Source organism: Cuculus canorus, chromosome 1 (genome assembly GCF_017976375.1).
Source record: "Cuculus canorus isolate bCucCan1 chromosome 1, bCucCan1.pri, whole genome shotgun sequence".
NCBI lineage: Eukaryota > Metazoa > Chordata > Aves > Cuculiformes > Cuculidae > Cuculus > Cuculus canorus.
The window spans coordinates 154,436,663-154,459,166 of NC_071401.1; the positions used below are offsets into that span (position 1 = coordinate 154,436,663).

Sequence of the window (22,504 nt, forward strand, 5' to 3'; positions counted from 1 at the left end):
GGGGGGCTCCGCCTCGCCCGGCACCCTCTCCCGCAGCGCGCTCAATAAAGCACCCTCCCGGCCCTCCGCGGCCCCGCACAGCCCCTCCGAGGCGCTGCTTTGTGCGGGGAGGCGGGGGGCAGCCCGGGGGGGGGCGGGCGGGCGCGCCGGGGGAGGAGACAGGCGGGGAGGGCGGCACAAAAGGGGCTGCTGCAGCCCTGCCCGCCGCTGCCGGGGGCTCCGCAGCGCAGCGCATCCTTCCCCGCGGCCGGGAGGAGGTGCCGGGCCGCTCCGAGCAGAAGCAGGAGAAGAGGAAGAAGAGGAGGAAGGCGGCGGGGGGCTGCGGGCTCGCCTGGCCTCGGCTCACCGCGGCCGGCACCGAGCCATGCCGGGGGGCGGCGGGCGGGCCGGGGGCGAGCGGCAGCCTCGCCCCGCCGGGGGCCCGGCGGGCATCGCCGCTGCGCCGGCCGGGGGTGAGTGACGGGGCCGGGGGCGGCCAGGGGCAGCGGGGACCCGCCCCGTCCCGTGTGTCCCCCCCTCGGTCCATGCCGTGTGTCCCTGTCCCCCCTTCGGTCCATGCCGTGTGTCCCCCTCGGTGCATCCCGTGTGTCCCTGTTCCCCCCTCTCCCCGCTCCCCGCTGCTGCCACCTGCAAGTTGTTCCTCGGCTCGGGGGTGCAGCATCATTCCCCGCGGGCACGGCTTCCCCCCCTCCTTCTCCGCTCCGTATTTATTTATATTTGTGTTATTTCTTTTTTATTCTCGCTTCCCCCCTCCTCTTCGCCCTCTCCTCACGCCCCCCCATAATCCCAGCATCCCCTGCTAGGGAGCATCGGCGATGGGGAGGAGGGAGGCGATGCTGCCAGCTCGCTGCCCGCAGATGCGGGCTCACCCGGGGATGCAGGCACCCCTCCGGCCAGGGCACTGCAGCCAAAGCCCATCTGCTGCCCGTGCTTGGCTTGCGAGGAGGGCATGGGCTGGGAATGCGTGCCAAGCCTGCAGCAGGCAAGAAGGAGTAACAGGAGTGTGTGTGTGGGAGGGAAAAAACATACATACAAATATATGTGCATGATCATCATCAAGCATCCCCTCTCCCCCCTGCTCCGTCTCCATGTCAGATCGCTACAATCCCCCTGCGGAGGGTTGGCTGCAAAGAAATGTGGGCATCCAAGTTGTCTCCCCACACGTGAGGGGATGTTGGGTTGTTTGCGGGCTGGAAATAGGTGTATGTCTTACTGGAGTGGCACAAGCTGGCGTGGCTCTATCCTTGTGAGAGTTTTGCCTCTCCAGGTGAGTGTGATGGGGGTGGTGGGGAGCCGGCATCTGCTGCAGCTCTAGACTTGCTCAGACAGCTCAGCAAGAGAGGGAGTGCAGAGTGGGATGAAGAGAGGCTCCTCTTAATGCCTCAGTCCGTGGTTTTCCTCTGGGGATTTCCGCAGGCTGCATTTCCATGAGCCCTGCCTGTTTCCCAGAGCTGAAACTGAGGTCTTGCACCTCTGCCTTCCACCCTAGGGCAAATCTTGGGTCAGGAGAGAGCCTGCTCTGTCTCCTGCACATGGCGTGGGTGCCTAGCACCTCCCATCCCAGAGAATAGCCCTCCAGTTAACTCCAAATCCCTCCCTTTGAGTGGGAAGTTCAAGCCCGTGAAAACACTCAGTGGCACTACTGCTAACAAGTATGACTTGAGTCACCAAGAACCCCCAACCCTGTGCAAACTGAATTTCAAACTCCCGCCTACTCCTGCCTCTATTTACCCTACCCCAGCAGGGTGTGAGTCAGCGGGAACCTTTCAGGCCCCCTCCCCAAAAGGTGGTTCCCATGTTATCTCTATTTATGTAAATACCACCCGCAGAAGCGCTGTTAGAGTCCAGCTAGAGCCTGTGACTTAGGAGTCACTTGCAAGTTCCCGTTGCCGAAGCCCAGTTGCTGCCTGCTCCTCTGGGAAGTGCTGAAATGGAGCAGGACCTGCTGTTGCTTGGTGCTTGGGCAGCAGAGAGCCATCTCAGAGGGAAGGGGAAACCAACAGGCTCTCCACCCCTCAGTACACCTTCAGCATTTAAAACCCTCCCTAAATGCAGCCATAGTACCTGTGCAGGGTTTTTTTCAGCCTCGGTAATAGTGCTGGGAACACATTCTCCAAGCTGGGGTGAGAGAAGAGCAGTCCTGTGAGCTGTTCCTGTGGAGCCTTCAGTCTCCCTGTAGCGATATATGGCAGACTTTGAATGAAAGCCTTTGCAAACTGCAGAACAGTAGTGAAGCTGTGACTCTGTCACTGCATGTCATAAATGTCCCTGGAAGACTTATAGCTGCTTTATACCCGCAGGTGATTTTTGCAGTAGCAGTGAGAAATCCACTGCAAAGTATAGCATTCCTTGTCTGTGAGGACTCTCAGTTATACCTGTGTAGCTTGCTTATTAAAGCCCTCGATAAGACAATTATACCTTAGGGAGAGGGGTAGGATTCTGGCTAGCTGTAGGTGAGTTTTCTTGCCCCACTCTTACTGTGCTGGCCCAGCTGCTGCCTTTCATTCTGGCACACCTTTGGTCCTAGGTGCTGCTGAGGCTCATCTTCATCAGAGACACACAGAACGTGGGTCATCATTTCCAAACTGGTTTCAGGGACTGAGACGGTACCTGACTCCCTCCTTCCCTGCAAATGCCGTTAAGATAGGGAAAAGAAACAATTACCTGTGTAGCACACAAGGATTGCCTTAGCAAGGAAGTCAAGAAGAGGAAGTGGAAAATGAGCATCTTTGCATGGATGTTGGCTTCAGGGGGTGCTCACAACTGTAAACATTTATCTAGAGTACTTGTGCCAACACAAGACAGGGATAGCTGGTCTGGAGCATTGCTGGGGCTGCTCTGTGGTCCCAGAGCCTGCTTAACGTAGGCTGAGCACATGGCAGCAAGCACAGGCGTGCTTGTGTGTTTGCCTGGGAAGCATACCTATGAAGTTTGTGTGCCCGTGCATTTTCCATATGCTTTGTGTTTACATTTCTCCTTCTCCCACGTGCAAGCGGTTAAGTACGGTGTGAGTTTGTGGCCTGCCAGATTGGTGTAACACGCTTACTGCATGTCTTTAAGGGATGCTTGTGTGACAGACATGGGTGGGGCTTTGCTGAGTGAATGTAACAATACAGGTGGGTCCTGCCAGGTGCACCTACCATGGAATGCATGGACTTCTTGAGAGTTTATGCCTGCAATCAATTTGGTGTTCATAAGCAGTCACGGGTATGGGAGTTGTTCAGAACAGCGTGTGTAGATGTTATTGTGCATGTTTGGTTTGTGAAGGGCTCCTTAGGACAGACAAGTTTCTCTCTCTCTGTCCCTCCCTTGATTTGACCTGACAGCAAGCAGAGATAAACTTTATCTCATGGCAGGGTTCACAGCTGAATTTTCAGCTTGCTGTCTGAGCTTCTTGCTATCTTGAGAATAGCATCTTTAAGGGCACCTGCTATCACAAATTGACGTTTTCCTCTCCACCCGCCCTTGTGTTGGATCATGAAGGTGGAGGAAGGAAGTGTGGGAATTTGGTGATGGATAGATAGGGCAAGCTGGGCCATTATTCATTTCTAAAGGCTGTTTAGGTTTTAGGTGGGGTTAGTTGCTGTAAATTGAGCCCTTTGTATATTGTTGGAATCTGTGGCCCAATCAGTGGTATGTAGCTGGAGGAAGTGGTGCTAACAAAGGCTGGTACAGCTGACAATAACTCCAGCAGAGAGGATGGTGGAGGGTGTACTGACTGGCACAAGAGGCATCTTCATATCTTTAGGTCAATATAAGGTTGTCTCGAAGGGCTGGTTTATGTTATCAGCCCTGTCCCCACGTGCTTTACTGTCACCCATCAGTTCTGCAACAAAAGGTCAGGCTGCATTGCGTTTATCCTGAGGACAGGATGGCATCTCGTGGTTACAACAATGAAGTGTTACAGTGGGATCCGAAATTTGGGAAAGGTAGGCATGTGGGGCAGTGCAACAAAAGGGGACGTGGGGTTCTGTCTGAAGAATGCCTGCTGTTCCCCATTCTAGATGTTCTTGGAAAGGTGATGACATATCTGCAGTGCACATGTGGACTGCGTGTAGTGGACTGGCCTTGAGGAACCTTGGCAGAGCTGAGCTGTGTGGAGAGGGGAAGCCTAGGATCATGGTCGGCTCTGGGTCAGATTTAGGGTGCTTTGGTAGAGTTAGGTGAGCGTGTTGCTCTGCAGGTCAGGGTTGTGCCAGAGTACCAATGCTTTGTGGGGTGCCAGGACAGATACTTGTCCCAAGAGCTAGGACAGAGTTGCAGTCACAGACCTGCTGAGTTCCGCCTTCTAGAGGACATGGTAAGAGATGCTGTGTTCTGAAGCAGCAGTGTAGAATGTGCAAGAGTACTCCATGCCTCTGTCCCGGTCAAATGGATTCTGGTTGCAGGTCTTCGGAAGGCAGAAACATGATTTCTTTACCTTCTTTTTCTGACTCCTTTGTGCTACCTATAGTGCAAACCTTTTTCTTCCCTCAAGCTCTCTTCCTGAAGCACAACAGGTACCTCCTGCTCTTCAAACCTCTGAATACCTGGAACAGGGTGGGTGTATTTTTGTGCTCAGAAACTTGCCTGGCAGAGCTGATGGGTGAAAGGGAGTGTAGCACTGTGCTCCGAGCTCTCATCAGGCAGCCTTGAGAGGAGAAGAAGCAGCACGAAGGGAACTGGCTGCCTGACAAAAAGCAAGGGCTTGTTCTTCAGCCGTGATTTAGGAAGTGGTTATTACCTGCTTCAGGATAGCAAAAGTTACCTGAGCTGCTTGCTGTGGGGGCCTGGGCCTTTCATACCGAGATAACACACAACACACCCACACCATTAGTTGAATTGGCAGATCGATTGAGCGCAGTTAATGCTCCCTGTTTCCCGAGCTAGGCCTGGGGAAAATAGGCTTTTTTTTAAAAAAAAAAAAAAAAACACAAAATCCATGGCTGTGGGTTTTGACCAAACTGAGCTCTGCCAGCAGTCTTTTTCAGCCTGTAATGCACGCGCTGCAACGAAGCAGGAGAGGTGAATGTGACTGTCCCCAGGGAGAGAGGCAGTAGGGGCAACTCTTCTTTCTGAGGATCATCTCAATGTGTTGCACTTTATGGCAAACGTTTCTTTCCAAGGGCCTCAGAGCCAATCCATTAAGCTTCTTTTAATTAGGCAAGGCCCTTATCTGGAGGCAGAGAATTGTCTCTCCTATCTCCCACCTGGGGAAACTGAAGCATGGAGGAATACTGAGTGGCACACACAGGGGCTCAGCAGGAGAGCAACAACTGAAGCACGTTGCTGCTCGCTGTCTCAGAAGTCACAGCAAATGGCTGGGTTCTGAGCCAGGGGTTATCGATAACTTTTTAGTTACTACTTGGATCCTGCTGCCCTTCTCACTGCAGATATCGCTGTCGTCTTGATCTGCTGCCTAATCTATAATCCCAGCTCCCTGCTGTCTTTCCCTAGGAGTGCCATTTTCCCCTCGGTGTGTAAATCCTTACAGGTTGGGCCAGGGTTAGCGAGCAGAATCGGACTCTGTCATCCCTTTAAGGCGTTGGGGTAATTTTTATCTCAGGATATTGCTGCATGTGTCTTGCCTGATAGCAGAGCTGCAGCAAGCAGATTTGAAGCATACCGAAAGACTAATGCAAATTAGACTTGCTTCATAACGGCTTCGGCAACTGTGAAGCCTGTGATCTAAACACAGGTATCTGCTATGCTGACTTTATCTGCGTTAGGATCCTCTGTTTCAGTGTGCAGATACTGGAATGAACAGAAAGCAAGAGAGACAGCGTGGCAAAGAGACATGAGAGGGAGTCTCTCCTAGATGCAGAGCCCTTTAAGAAAGAAGGGGAAGGTAAGCTAGAGCCCTGTGATTTTTTTTAAGCTGGTTATGCTGAGGCTGAAGAAAGGGTTATGGTAGCACTTTCGAATCCTTTTTCCCCTGGCTTGAATGCTTCTGTCTGGGCAGCAGGGAAAAGGAGGAGGACAGAGGGCTGTGTGGACTAAGCATGTTGGGCACAGACAAATCTTGGAGACTGCAGGAGCCTGGTAAGGTAGGGCTTTGGAAGAAGGGTTTGCCTGCATAGGACTGAGAGCGAATGGTTCTTGCTGTGTACAAGGAAATCTTGTATTTGTGGAGCCTGTAGTGCAAGGGCCAGAGCAAAGAACAGCGTAAATCAGGAGAGCGGTGGCCTGAGGTGATAAACATGAGCTACATGATGTTGTTTAATGACCCCATTCCCAAGGGAAACCTCGGTGGCCCTAATAGTCACAGAGGCAGTATCTCCTGACGGCAAAGGAGAGCGGCAGAACAGCTTTCAGCTTAGCCTTCCCTGTATGTTATTTGTGTAGCGAAACCGTTACTTCTTTACTGCCTCCAGAGTGTTTTCATTTCTCTTTTCTCCTTCCCACCTGCCCTGGCAGTCCTCTCATCCCCACCTTGCTGTGCCAGTGCTGTCCAGCTGCAGCTCTTGCCAGCTAACCACTATGGATGGAGGCAAGATGTACCAAGCAGCCTTGCTTGAAGGGGACGTGATTTGCTGCTTTTCTCCTGAGGCCACGTGAGGTCTCTGGAGAAGAGGTGGGTTAAATGAATTGCTGTTTCCCTGTCTGCCTTGTGTCCCCAAATACCTCCTGTCGTGCTGTTTTTTTGATGCAGCCCTGACTGCTAGCAAGTGTCCGTTGTGCTCTTGGGTACGTGCTGTTGGCGCAGAGCCTCTGTGGCCTCAAAATCCCTATCTAGCAGCAACTTTTGGAGCAAGGGTTGACCACACCTGCATTCAGCTTGGCCAGGGGGAGGATGGGAATGTTTTTGCATAATTTAGCAGTCTCTTGAATTATTTATAGTGCAGTTGTGCTCTGGAACAGAGTCTTCTCACTTCCCGTGAGCTCTGGGAGGGGGGCAGGGAATGGGAGTTTGTCAGACATCCAGATTCTATCACTTAGTGATGAAGTGCAGTGGGTTTCCTTTCTGCCCGTGTATATTCTTGTATGCCTCTGTGCAGCTGAACTGCCCTGAGAATCCAGTTCTGATTTCTGCATCACTCAGGTGTGTGGTACTGCAGATCATCTCTCTGGCTTGAGACTGTGTGATGTGTTCCTGAGGTCAGAGCCTTGTCTGCAGTATGGAGGTGATGTCAAGCTGGAGGCAGTGAATCTGGTGCTTTGATTTGGACCCTGACTCAATGTGCTGTGGATCTGGAGCAGGGATCATCAAGACTGCTCTCTAAAATATTCCGATGCTTTTTTTTTTTTCTCTTTCAAAGTCCCATCTTGTCCTGCCAAAGTGTTTTTTAGCTTTGGCACGACACGGTCCATTGGTCTTTACAAGAAATCGTCAGGACCTGAAGACCTGAAAGATGAGGTGGTTGAGCAGCAAACTGCGCGGCTGAAATTCCCATCATTTCTCAGTGGTTAAACCCTGAAGAGCAACCAGTCGAGGGCAGAGGGAGACTGAGGCAGTTTTTTATGGGCTCTTGCAGCAGAAGAGCATGGTGAAGATGAGCTGGGGCAGGTTGAGCACCCACCACAGCCACGTGTGAGTTTATGCTGTTTGGCCCTCTGCCTCACTGTGACAGGTTGCTGTATCATGCAAGTGGGCTATCCTGCTTCTGCCCTCCTTTTCCTTCTTGCTTCAATGTGATTGTGGCTCCTCACTTTGCATTGTACATCCTTCTAGTTCACCACCAATTTTCATGATGTGCTTATTCATTAGTTTTCTCTTCCTACTGTCCTTCCGTTATGAACTGGCTGTGGCTGCTGACTTCTCAGAAACAGTTAGAGTTCAATATCAATGTTAGTGTTACTGAAGACCTGAAAGTGGAGGGAAAGGACTGAGGGTGGGGAGGGAAAGGAACTTGGCTTGTAATCAACTGATTGTGGCAGTAAACTGCTTTGTCTACTGTACTGTTGAGCAGAAATATTCAACTTCCCTGTTTTTGTCTGCTCGCTGGTGGTTTGTGGCTTTTGCATTTAGAGAGGAGTTGGCCAGCAATCAACAGATGTCCCTTGGACAAGCTGTGCTATCCCACCTGGCCCTGGCATGGTTTTCAGTTTCTTTGACCTGAAACAAAACCCATTCTTTCATCGGATGGTTTTACCTCTTCTCAAGGACATTGGTAACTGGCTAAATGCAAAATTTCTTCTCATCCTTCTAAAGAAATAAGGCAATCTAAGGAAAGAATGTGGAGACAAACGGTCCCAAAACCTGTGTGATGCTCAGGATGGTATTTGATTTCGCCGATGAAGAGTAGCACTCTCCTCTTTCTCCACAGACCTGCTCCCAGTTCTTTCCACTTCGTTTAATCTGGAGATCAGGGTACTGTTTTGCTTAGTGAAAGGGAGTGTTTGTGCAGAAGAAGTGAACATATTATTGAGACCCAGGCCTTCTGCAATGCCTGTAAACAAGATCCAGCCGTCTGTGGGAGGCAGAAGAGAGATTTATGTGACCCTGAGTTAAGTGTGTTAGGAGGCTTTTGATTTCGTTCTGGGAAACTGCCCCTTTCGTGGTACCATATGCCTGCTACCGGCATAGAGCTGTTACTGAAGATTTGATTCGTGTGGATTTAATCCGAGGGGCTGCAATGCTGCAATCAGAAGGATTACATAAGCAGGGGGTTGTCTCTGCAAGGCAGAGCCCCTGAGCCTATGCCCTTTGTCCACCCCAGAGGTAGGAGTCCAGGCTGATTCACTTCTGCCTTGAGGCAAGGCATTGAAGAGCACTCTGCCTATCAGTGCTTTCTTTCCCAAAATAATAACAAAGAGAAGTGGCAGCGGGGGATCCAGGCGGCACTGTGTCGAGGTCTTGCCTAAGTCTTGAAAGAGGAAATGAAGAACAAAGGCACAAGAGACAAATAAATAAGGGTCTGTTCTTGATCCAAGAAAAATTCCCATGGGTTTGTGTAACATTCTCGGGAAACACAACACTCCCAGGGCTGGAGTTAGTTTTTGAGAAACTAAAGGAAGGGGGCATCTAGAGGCAAGAGAATGAGGAGGGGGAGGTCGGGGATGTGAAGAAGAGAAGGAGGGAGAGATGCTCTAGAGACACCTCTCGGCATGGAATCAGGTTTCTCTGGCTGTTCCCGGTGAAGAGGGGTTAATGCTCTTTGCATGGGATTGGCTGGTCACCAGACATTCACAGAAGAGGGGGATTGGGGGCTGCCAAGCAGGACCCCTGTGGCCTGAAAGGAGGGGAGGAGGGGAAGGAAGAGGCTGGGAAGGCTCTTCCAAACAGTAATAGATCGGCTACTGTGGGAAAGCGAGAGCAGTGCCAAACCCCAAGTGGTTGGTGATGGATGGGGGAGGAAAGAGGGCGGGAATGGAAGGCCAGCTCTTCTCCGTGGCCACTAGGATCTTGAAGCTGTTCCATGGCCTGTCTTTATTTATTGTCTTCCTAGGGTTTAGTTACTCCCCTCCTCAATCCATCTTGAAGAGCTTTTATCCTGGGGATGAACAAACAACCGCCACCTGCTTCAAAAATAGCTGGAGGCAACCTGCTTTCCGCCTGCCCAAATGGGTCTGTGTCCTCTACCCATCACCACAGCATCGAGTGCTTCTTGCCATCTTTCTTCTTTAACTGCCTCTCTCTGGGCCCATGGGGCGTCCACTTAACCACCTTCTGGGCTGCACAACCTGTATCTTCCTGTTGCCTGGGCTGTTGCCTCGTCCTCAGGAACTCTGCTGCTTTTCTTTGTACAGGGTTTATATGCGTGATCTGGTGCATGTCTGCCCTGTGCTCTTCAGCCATGGGCCCCAGTTCCACAGGTAATCTTGATGGCCCATTTTGGTGCTCTCCTCGGGATTTGTGACTTGTACTCCACTTGGCATACATGGACCACCTGCCAGGGTCTGCTTTGAATGCAGTTACCTGCTGCTCCTTCTTCCAGATCCTCCTTGAGATGTGCTCCTCCCCTGATGCTGCTGCGAGGAGAAAGCAAGCTCGTGGTGGTTGAGCAATGCTTAAAGTCCTGTAATATTGAGTGTCAGAAGATTTATCTACATGATACCACCGTTCTGGTGAGACGTGAACTGGTGAAATAATTTAAGAAAGTTTCAGCTGCTTGTTTTCATCCCTAGGCACTCTTCTTGAAGTTTCTTTTCTAACACAGTTAGATTTGCTGCTGATTTGGCTTTACAAAGCAGACTTTCATACGATTGACAACTTTAATTCATACAACTGACAACTGAGGGGTGGTGAGCTGTGAAGGTGGTGAGTGAGGGGAGAGAACTTACGAAACAACAGCCTCTGTAACCACATGCCTCATTTGAGGTCTCTAAGAGCTTAATTTTGTTTTATCCTCAGACAAAATGGATTTGTCCCGTTCCTCTCTGCAAGGCACAGAGACTAGTTGCTTCACATGCTTCTGTTTGAGGACATAAAGTTGCTTTTTTTGTGTGTGTGTGTAGTTTTATCCATTTTTAACTTTCTTGTTCCTTGTCTCATGATGGAGCATTTCTTCCCTGTAAAAACATCAAAGTCGAGAACCAAAAAACTAACCAATTCCATTTTACTGTAAATGCTGAACTCTTGAAGCAGTGAAGAGCAGCAGTACCGTATTTGGCTGGGATGAAAGGACTTGCATCCTTAGTGTGCACTGTAGAGTGCAATGAGCAATGCCTCAGCTCACCCTCTGTCCTGAGAGACCAGATCCTGGAGCCAAGTGGTGATGCAATCTCAAGGGTCATCACGGCAGTTTCTGGAACCAGATGTTTGGAGGAGGCAGTAAGCAGGGTTAAGAAAAAGTCCTTCCAGGATAGCAAACGTGAGGGAGGGAGATAAGGGGATAGGAGATGTGCTGCTTCTCCTTTAGTGGAAAGAGCACTTTGACTAGTGATGCTAAGAAATCAAAACTGTGGCTTCTGAGAGTATCTGGAGGATCAGAGTGTGCTGAAGCACCTCTGGAGCCATGGAAATCCCTATAGTGAGACTGGCGTTAGCTAGAGAGAGGACATTAATTACAAGGAAGCCCAGTACAACTGAAGGATACTGAGAAGAATATTCAATAGACTTCAGTGGAGTTGGAAACTGAGCTTGAAGCACTTCTTAGCATGCAGTACTGTACTCTTGTGAAGTCCAAGTACTTGTTTGATAAAATTAAACTGGTGTCTCTAGGCCATTATTGAATTTCAGTAGTTTTCTAGTCTTCCTTGAGCAGATCCATCTTTTAAACCGGGGGCTGGAGAATTATATAATTATGCTGCTATTAGTATTATGGTAGTTACAGTAAGAACAATCTGTTCAAGTGGAGGGTTTTATAATGGACTCTGGTGTTCAGATGCTGGTCTATTTTGCTGACTTCTGGACAATCAGTCTTGAACCAAAATCCTGTCAGCAAAGATTGCTTTATTGCCAGGTCTCATGTCCCAGTACTCCTGTGTGGAGGGTTAAGAGTTGCTTTTTCTCAGAATATACAGCTATCTTTCTGTTACTGGAGATGTGGCACCTAAAATAACCAAGGCTTAGTCCACCAAAGAACTGGACAAGACACTTGACAGTACAGTACAAACAATGAAACCCCATGGAAAAAATGGAGTCCAAAGGTACTGTGCTTCTGGGAGCTGAATATGTGAGCACCCACAGTGTTTCAAAAGCTGGAGGCATCCACTTTAGTTTCTGTATACAGCAGATCATAGCTACTGGCATGAAGTACTTTAGTTTTCTATAAGAGCATATAGGAGAAGACACATGTTTTCTTTTTGACCACAGATGTTTCTGGTCAGTTGAGACCTAGCAAGGTCTGGCACACAATCCTGAGGCTTGTGGTTGACATGATATACATCATATGTCTGCCTTCAGAGGGAAGGGGAAGGCAATGCCTTGGTTTCTCAGCTGTGCTCTCACCCTTCCCTGGCCAGTCTTACCTTAGCCTTGTGTCGATTCACCCTTTAGCTGCCTTTTTCCTCCCCATTCAGTTTTCTTCCTGCACCTATTAATGGTGTGTGGATGGCAGCTCTGGAAGTCAAATGGACATTGTGGTGGCACCCTGTTGAGAGTGGTCACCTTATCTCTGCTCACCTCCCTGTTGAAACAGAGAAAGATACTTAGCACAGAGCCTGTCCCTCCTGTAGTCTGACCTTACCTGAGGAGTAACTGAGTGGATGGCTTGTTCTGACTGATTGTGCTGGCAGCAAGTCAGTGGCACCTTGTGGCCAGTTGCCTTGAAGCTACAGAGGAAACACATAGCATGAGCTATTGCTGTTTTACATTAGTACTGCAGGCCAGTAGCTCTTGATGAAGGTCATGGAAGAATGTGGTGTTCTGTCCTTGAAACTTGAATGGAAGCCGATATGGGCCTGCTTGCATTCAAACCACCTTGTACTGTGACTCCGCCAGAAATTCCTGCTGACACTCTCCTAGCTTGCAGCCCCTGATAACACCAAGACATCCTTCATGTGGGAGAAATGCTGAGCCCTGTCTGCCTTCTGGTACATCCTACTTCACTTTCCCTGCTGCTCAGCTTTGTAGGATAATCTTCTCTTCCTATGGTTATCCAAAGCATAGTCCTGCTTTCCCTGAGCTAGTCACATGTCAGTTGTAGACAGATAGTAGGTTTTGGTGTGTCTCCTTACTTCTGTGGGTGCTTGCAAGTCAAAAGTAATTTGGGATCTTGAAGTGTTTTGAGGTACTGTGACCCCAATGTGTTGTGATGCCTGTGCCCTGCAGATGGCAGGTAAGCCTAGTACTTCAGAAGCGTGGGGCCTGTTCATTTGTCCCTAGCTGGAGCGGAGAGAGTTTGGCCCTCAGTGTGGAGTGGGGAATGGAAGTCACACTGGATTTTAATCTGCTGTGCAGAAGCGATTCCAATTTGAATTGTCACTTTGTGTTAAAGCATCTGAGTGATGGGTAAATATGTTACTGCATGGGTGTTGTGGGATAACTTTAGGCAGAGGAGATGAACATCTCTGTGTGAGGGGAAAAACAGGAGCTTCTGCTCTGTCCTCCTCCCGTGTAACCATGGGGAGAGGTCTCTTGAAACCTGTGCCTTAATGAGAGTGTGGGGTATCATGCATCCAGTGGCCTCTTGCCAGTGTCTTTCAGAAGAGAACGTTAGGACTGGTGAAATGCCCTCTCTTAGTGGTGAGTATCTTTCTGGCTCCTTGAAAGTCCAGATGTGATTTCAGGATGGTATAAATCAACTGTTCACTTGATATAATGGCAAAGTAAAATGGTAACAGGTGCCTGGAGATAACTCATAGAATACTACTTCTAGCTTTCCTCCTTCTCTGAAAGCCCTTCCCCTGCATGGTAGAGACATGTCTTCTTCATGCAAGGAAATATCAATGGGATCGCTTACAAAAAGAAGCCTTCAGCTTCTCTTGCCAAGACTGAATGTTGCTGAGGCAGTCTAAAACTGCATGTTCGCTAACGAGCTTTGTCTTAACGTAGCTGACTGTCTCTACTCCTCCTGGCTTTTTCTTCTCATTGAACACTGAGGCTTTTCTGGCTGTTGTTTTTAACCTGGCAGCAACTTGATCACTCTTCCAGAGATCGAGTTGACTTTTTTTCTCCCTCCTTACTCAGAACTGTTGGAAGGGAAATACCTCTTCTTGCTGTTTTCTGTGTTCCTGTTAACTGATAGCTGCCTTGTGGCAAAGCAGCTGGGTGCTTTTATGACAAGCTGAGATGTCTCCCTGACTGGGTACCTCCTTTCTCATTTCCACCATGTGTAAGTAGTCTGGATGGGGAAGGTAGGTTGTAACGTCATCTTCCCCTGCTGGCCTTTGTCTCCAGTTAGCTACCACTCAAAGACACATCTTTCACTGCAGCACTGATCAGAAGTATGAGGAGGAATATGCGACTGGTGGTTTGTAGCACCTCAGCTCAACCAAGGGTGCAGGAGCACTCTCCACTCCCCAGCAGCGGAATCCCTGGCATGTGAGAATGGAGGTGGTTCCCAGGGAAGAGGTTTTGAAGAGGGCACAGCTTGCTTCTTTGCTTCCTCCTTTTAAGGGGAAATAGGTTCGTGTTCCTACTCCCTAACAAAGGCAACTGAGCAGTGAAGAGTGCCTCCTGGGACATGTCAGCAGCAAAACAGCAGAGGGTACTGTGGGGCAGCTTGCTTTGGCGGGGAGGGCTGTGTGCACCCAGCTCCCCCAAACACAGGCTGCGATAAGAGGGAGGCAACACAGTCATGCTTGGGCTGAGTTTTGCCAGTGAGTGAAGAGCTGCACAGCCGTATGCAGAAGGAATCTGACAGATATCGATGTATTTAAATGTCAAGTGAAGAAAATATGCTTTACTTCCTAAAATCGTGTGTCCCGCTATGTTGACATGGCACACCATGCCCCAGAAAGTGAAGCGGTCTGTTGCATGCCCAGAGTTAAGACCTTTTGTCTGGGAATTTCCCATGGCATGTGGATTATCACAGCCATCTGGGAAGATGATGTGTCTTGTGTGACTCCTTCAGCACCTGTCCTTTGTCCTGGGTCGACATTTCTGTGTCCTCTAGGAACTGGAGTGAAACCAGCATTACCCGGCAGCTGTTGGGATTGCCTTATTGGAGCAGGCCAGCTATTCATCTCGCCTGAGCTTCGGTGTCTGAGAGAGAGTGACTTGATGTCTGGAGGTAATGCCTCAGAGAAAGCACAGGACACCTGATTGGAGAAAGCTGTACTAATTTACCAGTGAGGAACACTTACTCTTGACATCCAGTCACTGCTAATTCAGTGCTTTCAGCTTCCTTGTGCCCTTCTCCTCCCCATACTTCAAGACACAGCAAAAACTGGTGACAGGCGAGGAAAAGGCACTGAATAATCTTCTACCTTGCACGTGATCTCACCGCTCCAGCAAGGCGTTAACAGACCCTTTAAAAAAAGAAGAAAAATAAATACCCTGAACACAAAAAGATGCTCCTGAAGGCTTGTGCAGCCCCTTGTTTTACCCCAACGAAGAAAGCTTGACAGCCAGCCCCAGGATGGTCCTTTATGGCTTTGAACAGGAGAACATCCAGCCGTGAAGCCACCACAAAGATGGTCTCCCAGTAGCTGTGCCACAATCAGGCATGCAAGATTGAGCTGTGGAGCTGTGGCAACGGGGTGCAGGAGGTGAGGGCCTCCCCTGGTGTGGCCTCCTGACCAGAGGTGCTCATTCCTCCTTCTCCTGCCTGAGGAGATGGCCTCCTCGGTGTGCCCGAAGCCAAGACCCTGCCTTTCCGCTGACTTGTGTTGTGTCAAAATATAAAAAACCCCATAAATATTGATGAATAGGAGGACCCTTTCTCTTTTTGGTGTGTGTGGTGGTTTTATGTTTTTTGTTTTTTTTTTTTATTCCCTTCCTGAGGCAATAGTGTAACTTTTCCACCAGCTTCAAGCTCATAGTGTCCTCTTTAAGAGCTTGATGTGGGACTCGTTGCCCTGCCACCCAATCATAGGGGACAGCATTGGGGGACAGTGGTTCTCACTGAAAAGAGTGGTTCTCACTGGCACCATTGCGCACTGGGTGGAAAGCTTGTGAATGATGCCTCTCAGGAACTTTGGCCCTGGAAGAGGGATGTCACCAGGATGAAGAGCTGCAGTAGAGGACTGTGTTGTGGAATGGGGATAGCAGTGCGTGGAGCTCCGAGTGGGTCTCTGCCTCTGTGCCTATTGAGGAGAAGACAGCTTCTGCATCGCAAAGGACTTTTGGATAACCTTGTTCCCCTGCCCACCTTCACCTCAGCCTTCCCTTCCCTAAGCAGCACAAGTTGAGTGTCTTTTCTCCTTTCCTTGGATGAGCTTTATTTTTCCTATTTTTTTTAATCCATTTTTTGGATTGTAGTCTTCAATTGCTTCTCTGCTTAGCAGCAGCTCTGCACTCCCTGCCTGGGCTGGAGAAGGAGAGGCGGTATATGGAGAGGATGAAGGCAATATTTTGTGCTGCTTGGAGGGGAGGAACTCCACACTGCTGTTTTCTTGTTGGTGTGGCCTGGATCCATCCTGATGGCGTAGTATTACCAACGGAGACAGCTAGGTGTTTATTTAAGCCACCTTGATCCAGGTGCAAAAACCCCTCATTATCTGGTCCACGGAAAATGAACAGCAAAGGGCAACATTTGGAGAATCAGTGGACTTCAGAAGGGCAGGAGAAAAGTAAAGGTGATAGGATGGGGTTTTTTTTCTCCTACTCTCTGTGTAAACTTGGGTAGCACTTCCTAGGAACGTGGGTGGGTTTAGGGCGTGTATTGAGCAAACACTTAAAAGATCTGGGGAGAGAAGATGTTTTCTGGATTGTGGCAGCCTGGTTAATGATCCTGGTCCTTTAAAACTTCTCATGCACTGGTCGTGTTTCAGCTGTGTACCCCTTATTCACTGGCCTTCCTACTCTCTTTTTCTTCACCCATGCAGGGCAAAAGGGCTACATTTATTTTGTTTCAGTCAATGAATAGGGGCAAATCTGCCAAGTGCAGTGAGTTCACCAAGTCAAGAATTCCTGTTATTCTGGATTTCTTGTCTTTCTGCCTTTTCATTGGTGCCTTTGAGTTTACAAGACTGATCTAGAAGAGGTTCAGCCTGGTATAACCCGGTTGAGGCAAAAATGAATATGGCATGGGGTGGAGGGAGTAGTTCTTGGATTTAAGTATCAAAAGATGCATGCTGAATTTGGACTAGCTTTCTGCCATACCCAGCCTGTCTTCCTACCAGTGGTAAACTTTGCACATCAGTAACTATTGAATGTGACTTTCTTTTTTATGACTTCTCCACAGGATGAAGATGAGACGCCATAAGCTCTTTCTGACTCTCTGCATGGCTGGTCTCTGCCTCATCTCCTTCTTGCACTTCCTCAAGGCCCTTTCCTATGTCACCTTCCCCCGGGAGCTGGCTTCGCTTAGTCCCAACCTTGTCTCCAGCTTCTTCTGGAACAATGCCCCCGTCACACCTCAGGTCAGCCCTGAGCCAGGGGGTGCAGAATTCCTCCGCACACCCTTATACTCCCACTCCCCCTTGCTCCAGCCCCTGTCTCCCAGCAGAGCCAGCGAAGAGCTGCACAAAGTTGAGTTTGTGCTGTCAGAAGACACAACAGAATATTTTGTCCGTACCAAAGCTGGTGGTGTTTGCTTTAAACCAGGCACCAAGGTGTTGGAGAAGCCTCCTGTGGGAGCACAGCCGGAGGAACGAGTGGATGGTGCAGCCTCTGGGCGGCTGGGTCGCAAGCCGTTGAGTGCCAACGGGACCAAGCGTCGCAAGTGGGTGGAGTGTGTGTGCTTGCCAGGCTGGCATGGCCCTAGCTGTGGGGTCCCCACTGTGGTCCAGTACTCCAACCTGCCCACCAAGGACCGCCTCGTGCCACGGGAGATTCCTCGGCGGGTCATCAATGCTATCAATGTCAACCATGAGTTTGACTTGCTGGATGTCCGCTTCCATGAACTGGGAGATGTGGTGGACACCTTTGTGGTGTGTGAGTCAAACTTCACAGCCTATGGAGAGCCTCGACCCCTCAAGTTTCGTGAGATGCTTCTCAACGGCTCCTTTGACTACATCCGCCACAAGCTGCTCTATGTCTTCCTGGACCACTTCCCCCCAGGTGGCCGCCAGGATGGCTGGATTGCTGATGATTACCTGCGCACCTTTCTCACTCGTGATGGCATCTCTCGCCTCCGCAACCTGCGCCCAGATGACGTCTTCATCATCGATGATGCTGATGAGATCCCAGCTCGTGATGGCGTGCTCTTCCTCAAGCTGTACGATGGCTGGACAGAGCCCTTTGCCTTTCACATGCGCAAGTCACTCTATGGCTTCTTCTGGAAGCAACCAGGCACCTTGGAGGTGGTCTCAGGCTGCACCATGGGGATGCTCCAGGCTGTCTATGCTACTGATGGGATCCGTCTGCGGCGCCGTGAGTACTACACAATGCCTGGCTTTCGGCAGTATGAGAACAGCACAGGACACATCTTGGTGCAGTGGTCGCTGGGCAGCCCCCTCCACTTTGCTGGCTGGCACTGTTCCTGGTGTTTTACCCCAGAGGGGATCTACTTCAAACTGGTGTCAGCCCAGAATGGGGACTTCCCTCGCTGGGGTGACTACGAGGATAAACGAGACCTCAATTATATCCGAGAGCTGATCCGGACTGGTGGCTGGTTTGACGGTACTACGCAGGAGTATCCCCCTGCTGACCCCAAGGAGCAGATGTACGCTCCCAAGTACCTGCTCAAGAACTATCAGCGGTTCCGCTACTTGTTGGAGAACCCCTACCGAAAAGCAGAGGGTACTGGGTGAGGCCACCAGGGCTCACTGGGGAAATCAGAACTTCACAGCAAAGGGAAAAAGTCGGGTGTTTTTGTCTGTTCCTTTTTTTTTTTCCTTTGGTTCTGGGTGGGGTGTGCCATTTCTCCAGGGTCTCTGCCCTCCCTCCTTTCCTTCTCTTCTTCCCTTCATCCCAGTGTGATGCCTTGGGACACAAATTCCTTAGTTGTGTGAAGGGCTGGAGGAGGAGAGATGTTGGACACCTACTCTGGCAGTGACATAAAGACTTTCCTGCATCTCCCAGACCTTTCCTGCTGGCTGGAGACACTCTCTGCAGCCAGCTGGCTGATTTCCCTCTGGGGGAGGCTGAGAGGGTCCCATGGGAGAAAGGGCAGCTGTTCCCATCCACCCTTGTCCTTTGTGGATTGGAGCAAGCACAGATGTGAGCCTGGGCTATTGAGTGAGTGTGTGAGTCAGCAGGCACAAACCGATGTGAGTGGTCACGTGTGAAAATGTGTGTCACAGGCATTTTTTGGATCAGTGAATGTGCAAAAGCATCTCAGTATGCATTTATTTTTTGTATACCTCTATATTCAAACACTATTTTGGGAAAGGGAAATCCTTTGCTTCCAAGGTGTTTTCCCCACGGTGCAGCCTCCTCCTGCAGGCTTAGTGCATCTGTCCTGGGCTGCATCTTGCCCTGATGCTCCAAAAGTCATGGAGCAGGGAGACGGGAAGCAGAGGAGAAAGCTGATTTTTTTTTTTTTTCTTTAACTTTTGCCACCCCTGCCCCCACAACAATGCACTGACTTGGCCCACAGAAGCTGAAGCATCTTCCTTGCAGTTCATGCTTCTCTTGGGGCTGGGATAAGCTGCAGGGGACTTAATCAGATGGTAGGAGTGTATGTTTACAAGTGCATGGTTTCCTATGTGCATGAGTGCTAACATGCATGGTTTTGGTATGCATGTGGGCGTTCGTTACCAGTATTTTGGGGGAAGGGGATATAGTTGGGTTTGGGTGTGTGTGCTTTCAGGAAATGGTGGGATCCAGAAGCTGTGATCTCTGTGTCGGCATGGATGACTTCTTGGGGAATTCATAAGCGTGGGACAGGGAGACCATTGGCTCTGCATAGCAGTGCTACACACTGGGGACCGTTGTGTGCTTCTCTGGCTGCTTCTGCAACTCTGTGGGCTGCGCCTGTTGCAGGGTTACCGGTTACACCCTGCAGGCTTTTCCTTCTTGCTGTGGGGTTAAAGGGAGAGGAGAAGGGCAAAGTTCTGAGTCAGATGGGTGCTGTGAGGACACATAAAGCCTGTCAAGGGACAGGATCCATCTGTCTGCTCTTAGGGTGTGAGGGAGCTTGTGGAGAAACAGGCCATGGGCAGACTCCCCCTGGGGCGAAGAGACTGTTTTGGGACCAATGCAGAGAGCATATGCAGCCCACACATGCAGCCTTGGCCATGCATACGAGACCATGCCAAGGAGAGGGAATCTAGGAGGACACTGGTTGCAGCTGGTTGGGCTGTTGTCTGCTCAGTTTGCCAGTGATGAGTAGTTAGGATTGACCTGTTGTTGTATTGGATTGATTCAGCTCATCGAGGAGGCAGATACATATCTGTACCCTTACCACCCTTCCTTAGCAGGTGGCTTAATGGGGTGCCCAGTTCCTGGGCTGTAGCAGGCAGAGAGTAAAAAACATGGTGAACTTGCTCTGTTAGCCTTGCAGTGGGCAGACTGGGTCACACTCAAAGCCCAGAAGTTGGGATCACGTGGAGGAGGAGCTAAATGTTAATATAAGGAAGAGTGACCCTCACATTAGGCCAGCTGTGCTGAAGCAGGAGGGTTTCTGTTGCCCTTAACTCACTCTGTCAGGACTCTATATTCCTGTGTTGTTCAGCCCACTCCCACCCTTGTGCCTCATTCCTTTCTCTGTATCTCTTTCTCACTCCTATTCCTCTCTAGAGAAGAGAAAAACATCAAAAAATGGGCTTTGGTGGACCTGCAGTAGGTGAGCTTGCTGAAGCAGGAGGGAACAGGGCATTTTGGTTGTCTTTGGCCCTCTGGAGGATAATGCTGTACCCAGGTGATAGACAGAAAAGATGGGGTGGGCATGTGCCTGTGTGGTTGGTATGAAGGACAACATGCTTGAGTCCATTCTCACTGTTGCTTTCTCTGATCTCTGCATCCTGCTGAGGGGTTTGCTGTCATGCAGCTCAGATCAGCCTGTGCTTCGTGTCTTTGTGCCAGGTAAACTGAGGGGACCTTGTGGCCTCCAGGCAATGTACAAGTCAGGATGGAGGGAGAGTGTTGAAGCAGAATGGGTATTTGTTTCCCTCTGCGCTACCTTGGTGTATCCTTGTGGGATGGTAGCGTCTCTTTCCCTCCCAAACATCCCCCAGGCTTTGTCCCTGTCTCCCAGCCAGCAATCTCCATGGCTGCTATGCCTCCGCACTGTGAAGACATGAGTCCAGGGTCACTCCTGGTCCAATTAGTGAACACTGGTAAGGAGAGAAGGGATGGCTCGTCCTGGCTTCACTGACCTCAAACCTTGGTGAAAAAGGAGGGAAATGAGAGGGAGAATGGATCCCAAGTCCCTCCATTGTTGTGTTCTCTCCATCCCCCCAAAAAACCTCCCTTCTGATTTCTGAGATGTTGGACAGACCTGCTCGTATGGAAACAGAGGGGAGCTGGATGTAAAGAGGTGACAAGAAGGGCTTGGATCCAGCATCAAGAAAGAAGAGCTGTTTCTAATGCAATACATTGACATTTAAAACTTTGGGGACTACAGATAATGGCTTAAGAAGGGATCTAAGATTTCAAACCACTGGGTTTTTCCTTCCTGTGCAGATGATGATGCAGTGTCATCCTGGAGGTGGTCCAGCGGCACTTCTGAGCCTGGGGTACACCTGGACCTACTTGTGACGTTGCCTCTGGGCTGTCCCCAGAACACCCTGCTTTGGCAAAAGAACACATGGACTTGCCAAATATGAAATAAAAAGGGGGGAAAAAAAACAATGAAAAATCAGAGCATCTGCAAAAGCTCCTTTCCACTCTGTAATTTATAAACAGCAAGTAATAAACTTTTTGTAAGGATAAATCAAATGTACATTCTGAAATCATTTTCTCTGTAAATGGTTGGATTTCGTTTCACCCTTAAAGGGATGCTTAAAAGGAGGAGATAATAATGAAAATTAAAAAAAATTTGCAAAGTATGAAATGAAACCAGTGTGTGTGTCAGCTTTTATTTCTGATTGCCTGGCCGAGGGGCTGCTGGAAAAGAAAGTGAGGGAAGTTGCTTCCTGCCTGGGCAGGACTGTGTTCCCAAGAAAGGAGATTGGGTTAGGGCAAAAAGGGAGAGGCCTGGCTGGTTAAGGGAGCGATACCTGATTTTGTGGGCTCAGGTCAGACCTAATCTGTATGGTAGGTGATTATGAGCACATGCAGGCACAGGAGCAGGGAATGACGGCTGCTAAGCAGCTGTTGGAAGAGCTGGTGGACATGGGGGAACCAGCATCACTGCTCACGAAGTGGCCCCTCATCACCATCTCCTTGTCCTTTGGGTGCAGGTGCTTTTTCAAATGAAGCCATGGAAACCCTGGACTCACAAATTAAACCTCCCCTCTGCAGAAATGTCTCTGCTGGCTGACTTTCGGCACAGTACAGGAGAGAACGTGACATCCTTGTTTTAGCTTATTTTTAAACACATCTAAAGTAATTTTGGCTGTTCTCATTCCTCAGTATCAAAACCTGACCCTGCTCTGAATCCTCCTAATCACCTGGCCTCAGCAGTGCCTTTGGCAAGGGCCTTTCGCAAGCTCATGTGCCACCTACGGCTATTTTACTTTTTACTTTCTTAAGTGTCTTGCACGTCAGGTTCATTCCTGGTCCTGTGTAGCAATAGTGACGGTAAACATTATAGGTTAACTTCTTTATAATCATTAATCCTGGAATGTTCTCTCTTCTTTCTTTCTCAACAGTCTGGTATTTTCAGTTCATCCATTTTGGAAGGCTTCCCACCAACCTAAGGGCTTGTCTTGTCCATTGCTAATGCCTTTCTGCTACTGCTGTTTCTGCAGCAAAGGGCTTAGAATAAACACGTCACTCAAAATTAACAACTGAAATTTTCTATTAAGAATTTTTAGCATTCTTAGTGACTGATGTATTTTTCTGCCTGAATGAGGGGTAACCTAAAAATAGATGATTGCCAGAATGCCTGAGATTTCAATATTTCAAGAGGGGAAGTATGTAAGCTTAGACCAATGGCAATTTAGCGAGACAGTTTAAGAAATGAGAGTTGACTAGGTCAAAGCTTCTCCAATGTAAAATCTTTTACTGACATTTATATTATTTGAAGAAGTAATATAAATGGCATTT

At 49.5% G+C, this 22,504-nt stretch overlaps 1 protein-coding gene across 5 annotated transcripts; it reads left to right on the forward strand.

Moving 5' to 3' along the window:
• The first annotated feature begins 208 nt into the window (after window positions 1–208).
• Window positions 209–21,139, forward strand: MGAT3 (beta-1,4-mannosyl-glycoprotein 4-beta-N-acetylglucosaminyltransferase). 5 transcript variants are annotated; one of them, XM_054081830.1, is made up of 3 exons: window positions 209–452; window positions 14,421–14,537; window positions 16,653–21,139. In XM_054081830.1, the coding sequence occupies exon 3, from the start codon at window positions 16,654–16,656 to the stop codon at window positions 18,160–18,162; it is 1,509 nt and encodes a 502-aa protein (XP_053937805.1). In that variant the 5' UTR covers window positions 209–452; window positions 14,421–14,537; window position 16,653; the 3' UTR covers window positions 18,163–21,139. The 5 variants fall into 5 exon arrangements, with proteins under 5 accessions (XP_053937805.1, XP_053937783.1, XP_053937799.1 ...); XM_054081808.1 differs by lacking the exon at window positions 14,421–14,537; XM_054081824.1 differs by lacking the exons at window positions 209–452; window positions 14,421–14,537 and adding an exon at window positions 5,640–5,827.
• Window positions 21,140–22,504: the final 1,365 nt, after the last annotated feature.

Bases quoted from the DNA above. Each gene is read 5' to 3' on its own strand.
- MGAT3 (XM_054081830.1), top strand. From the start codon at position 16,654: ATGAAGATGAGACGCCATAAGCTCTTTCTGACTCTCTGCATGGCTGGT.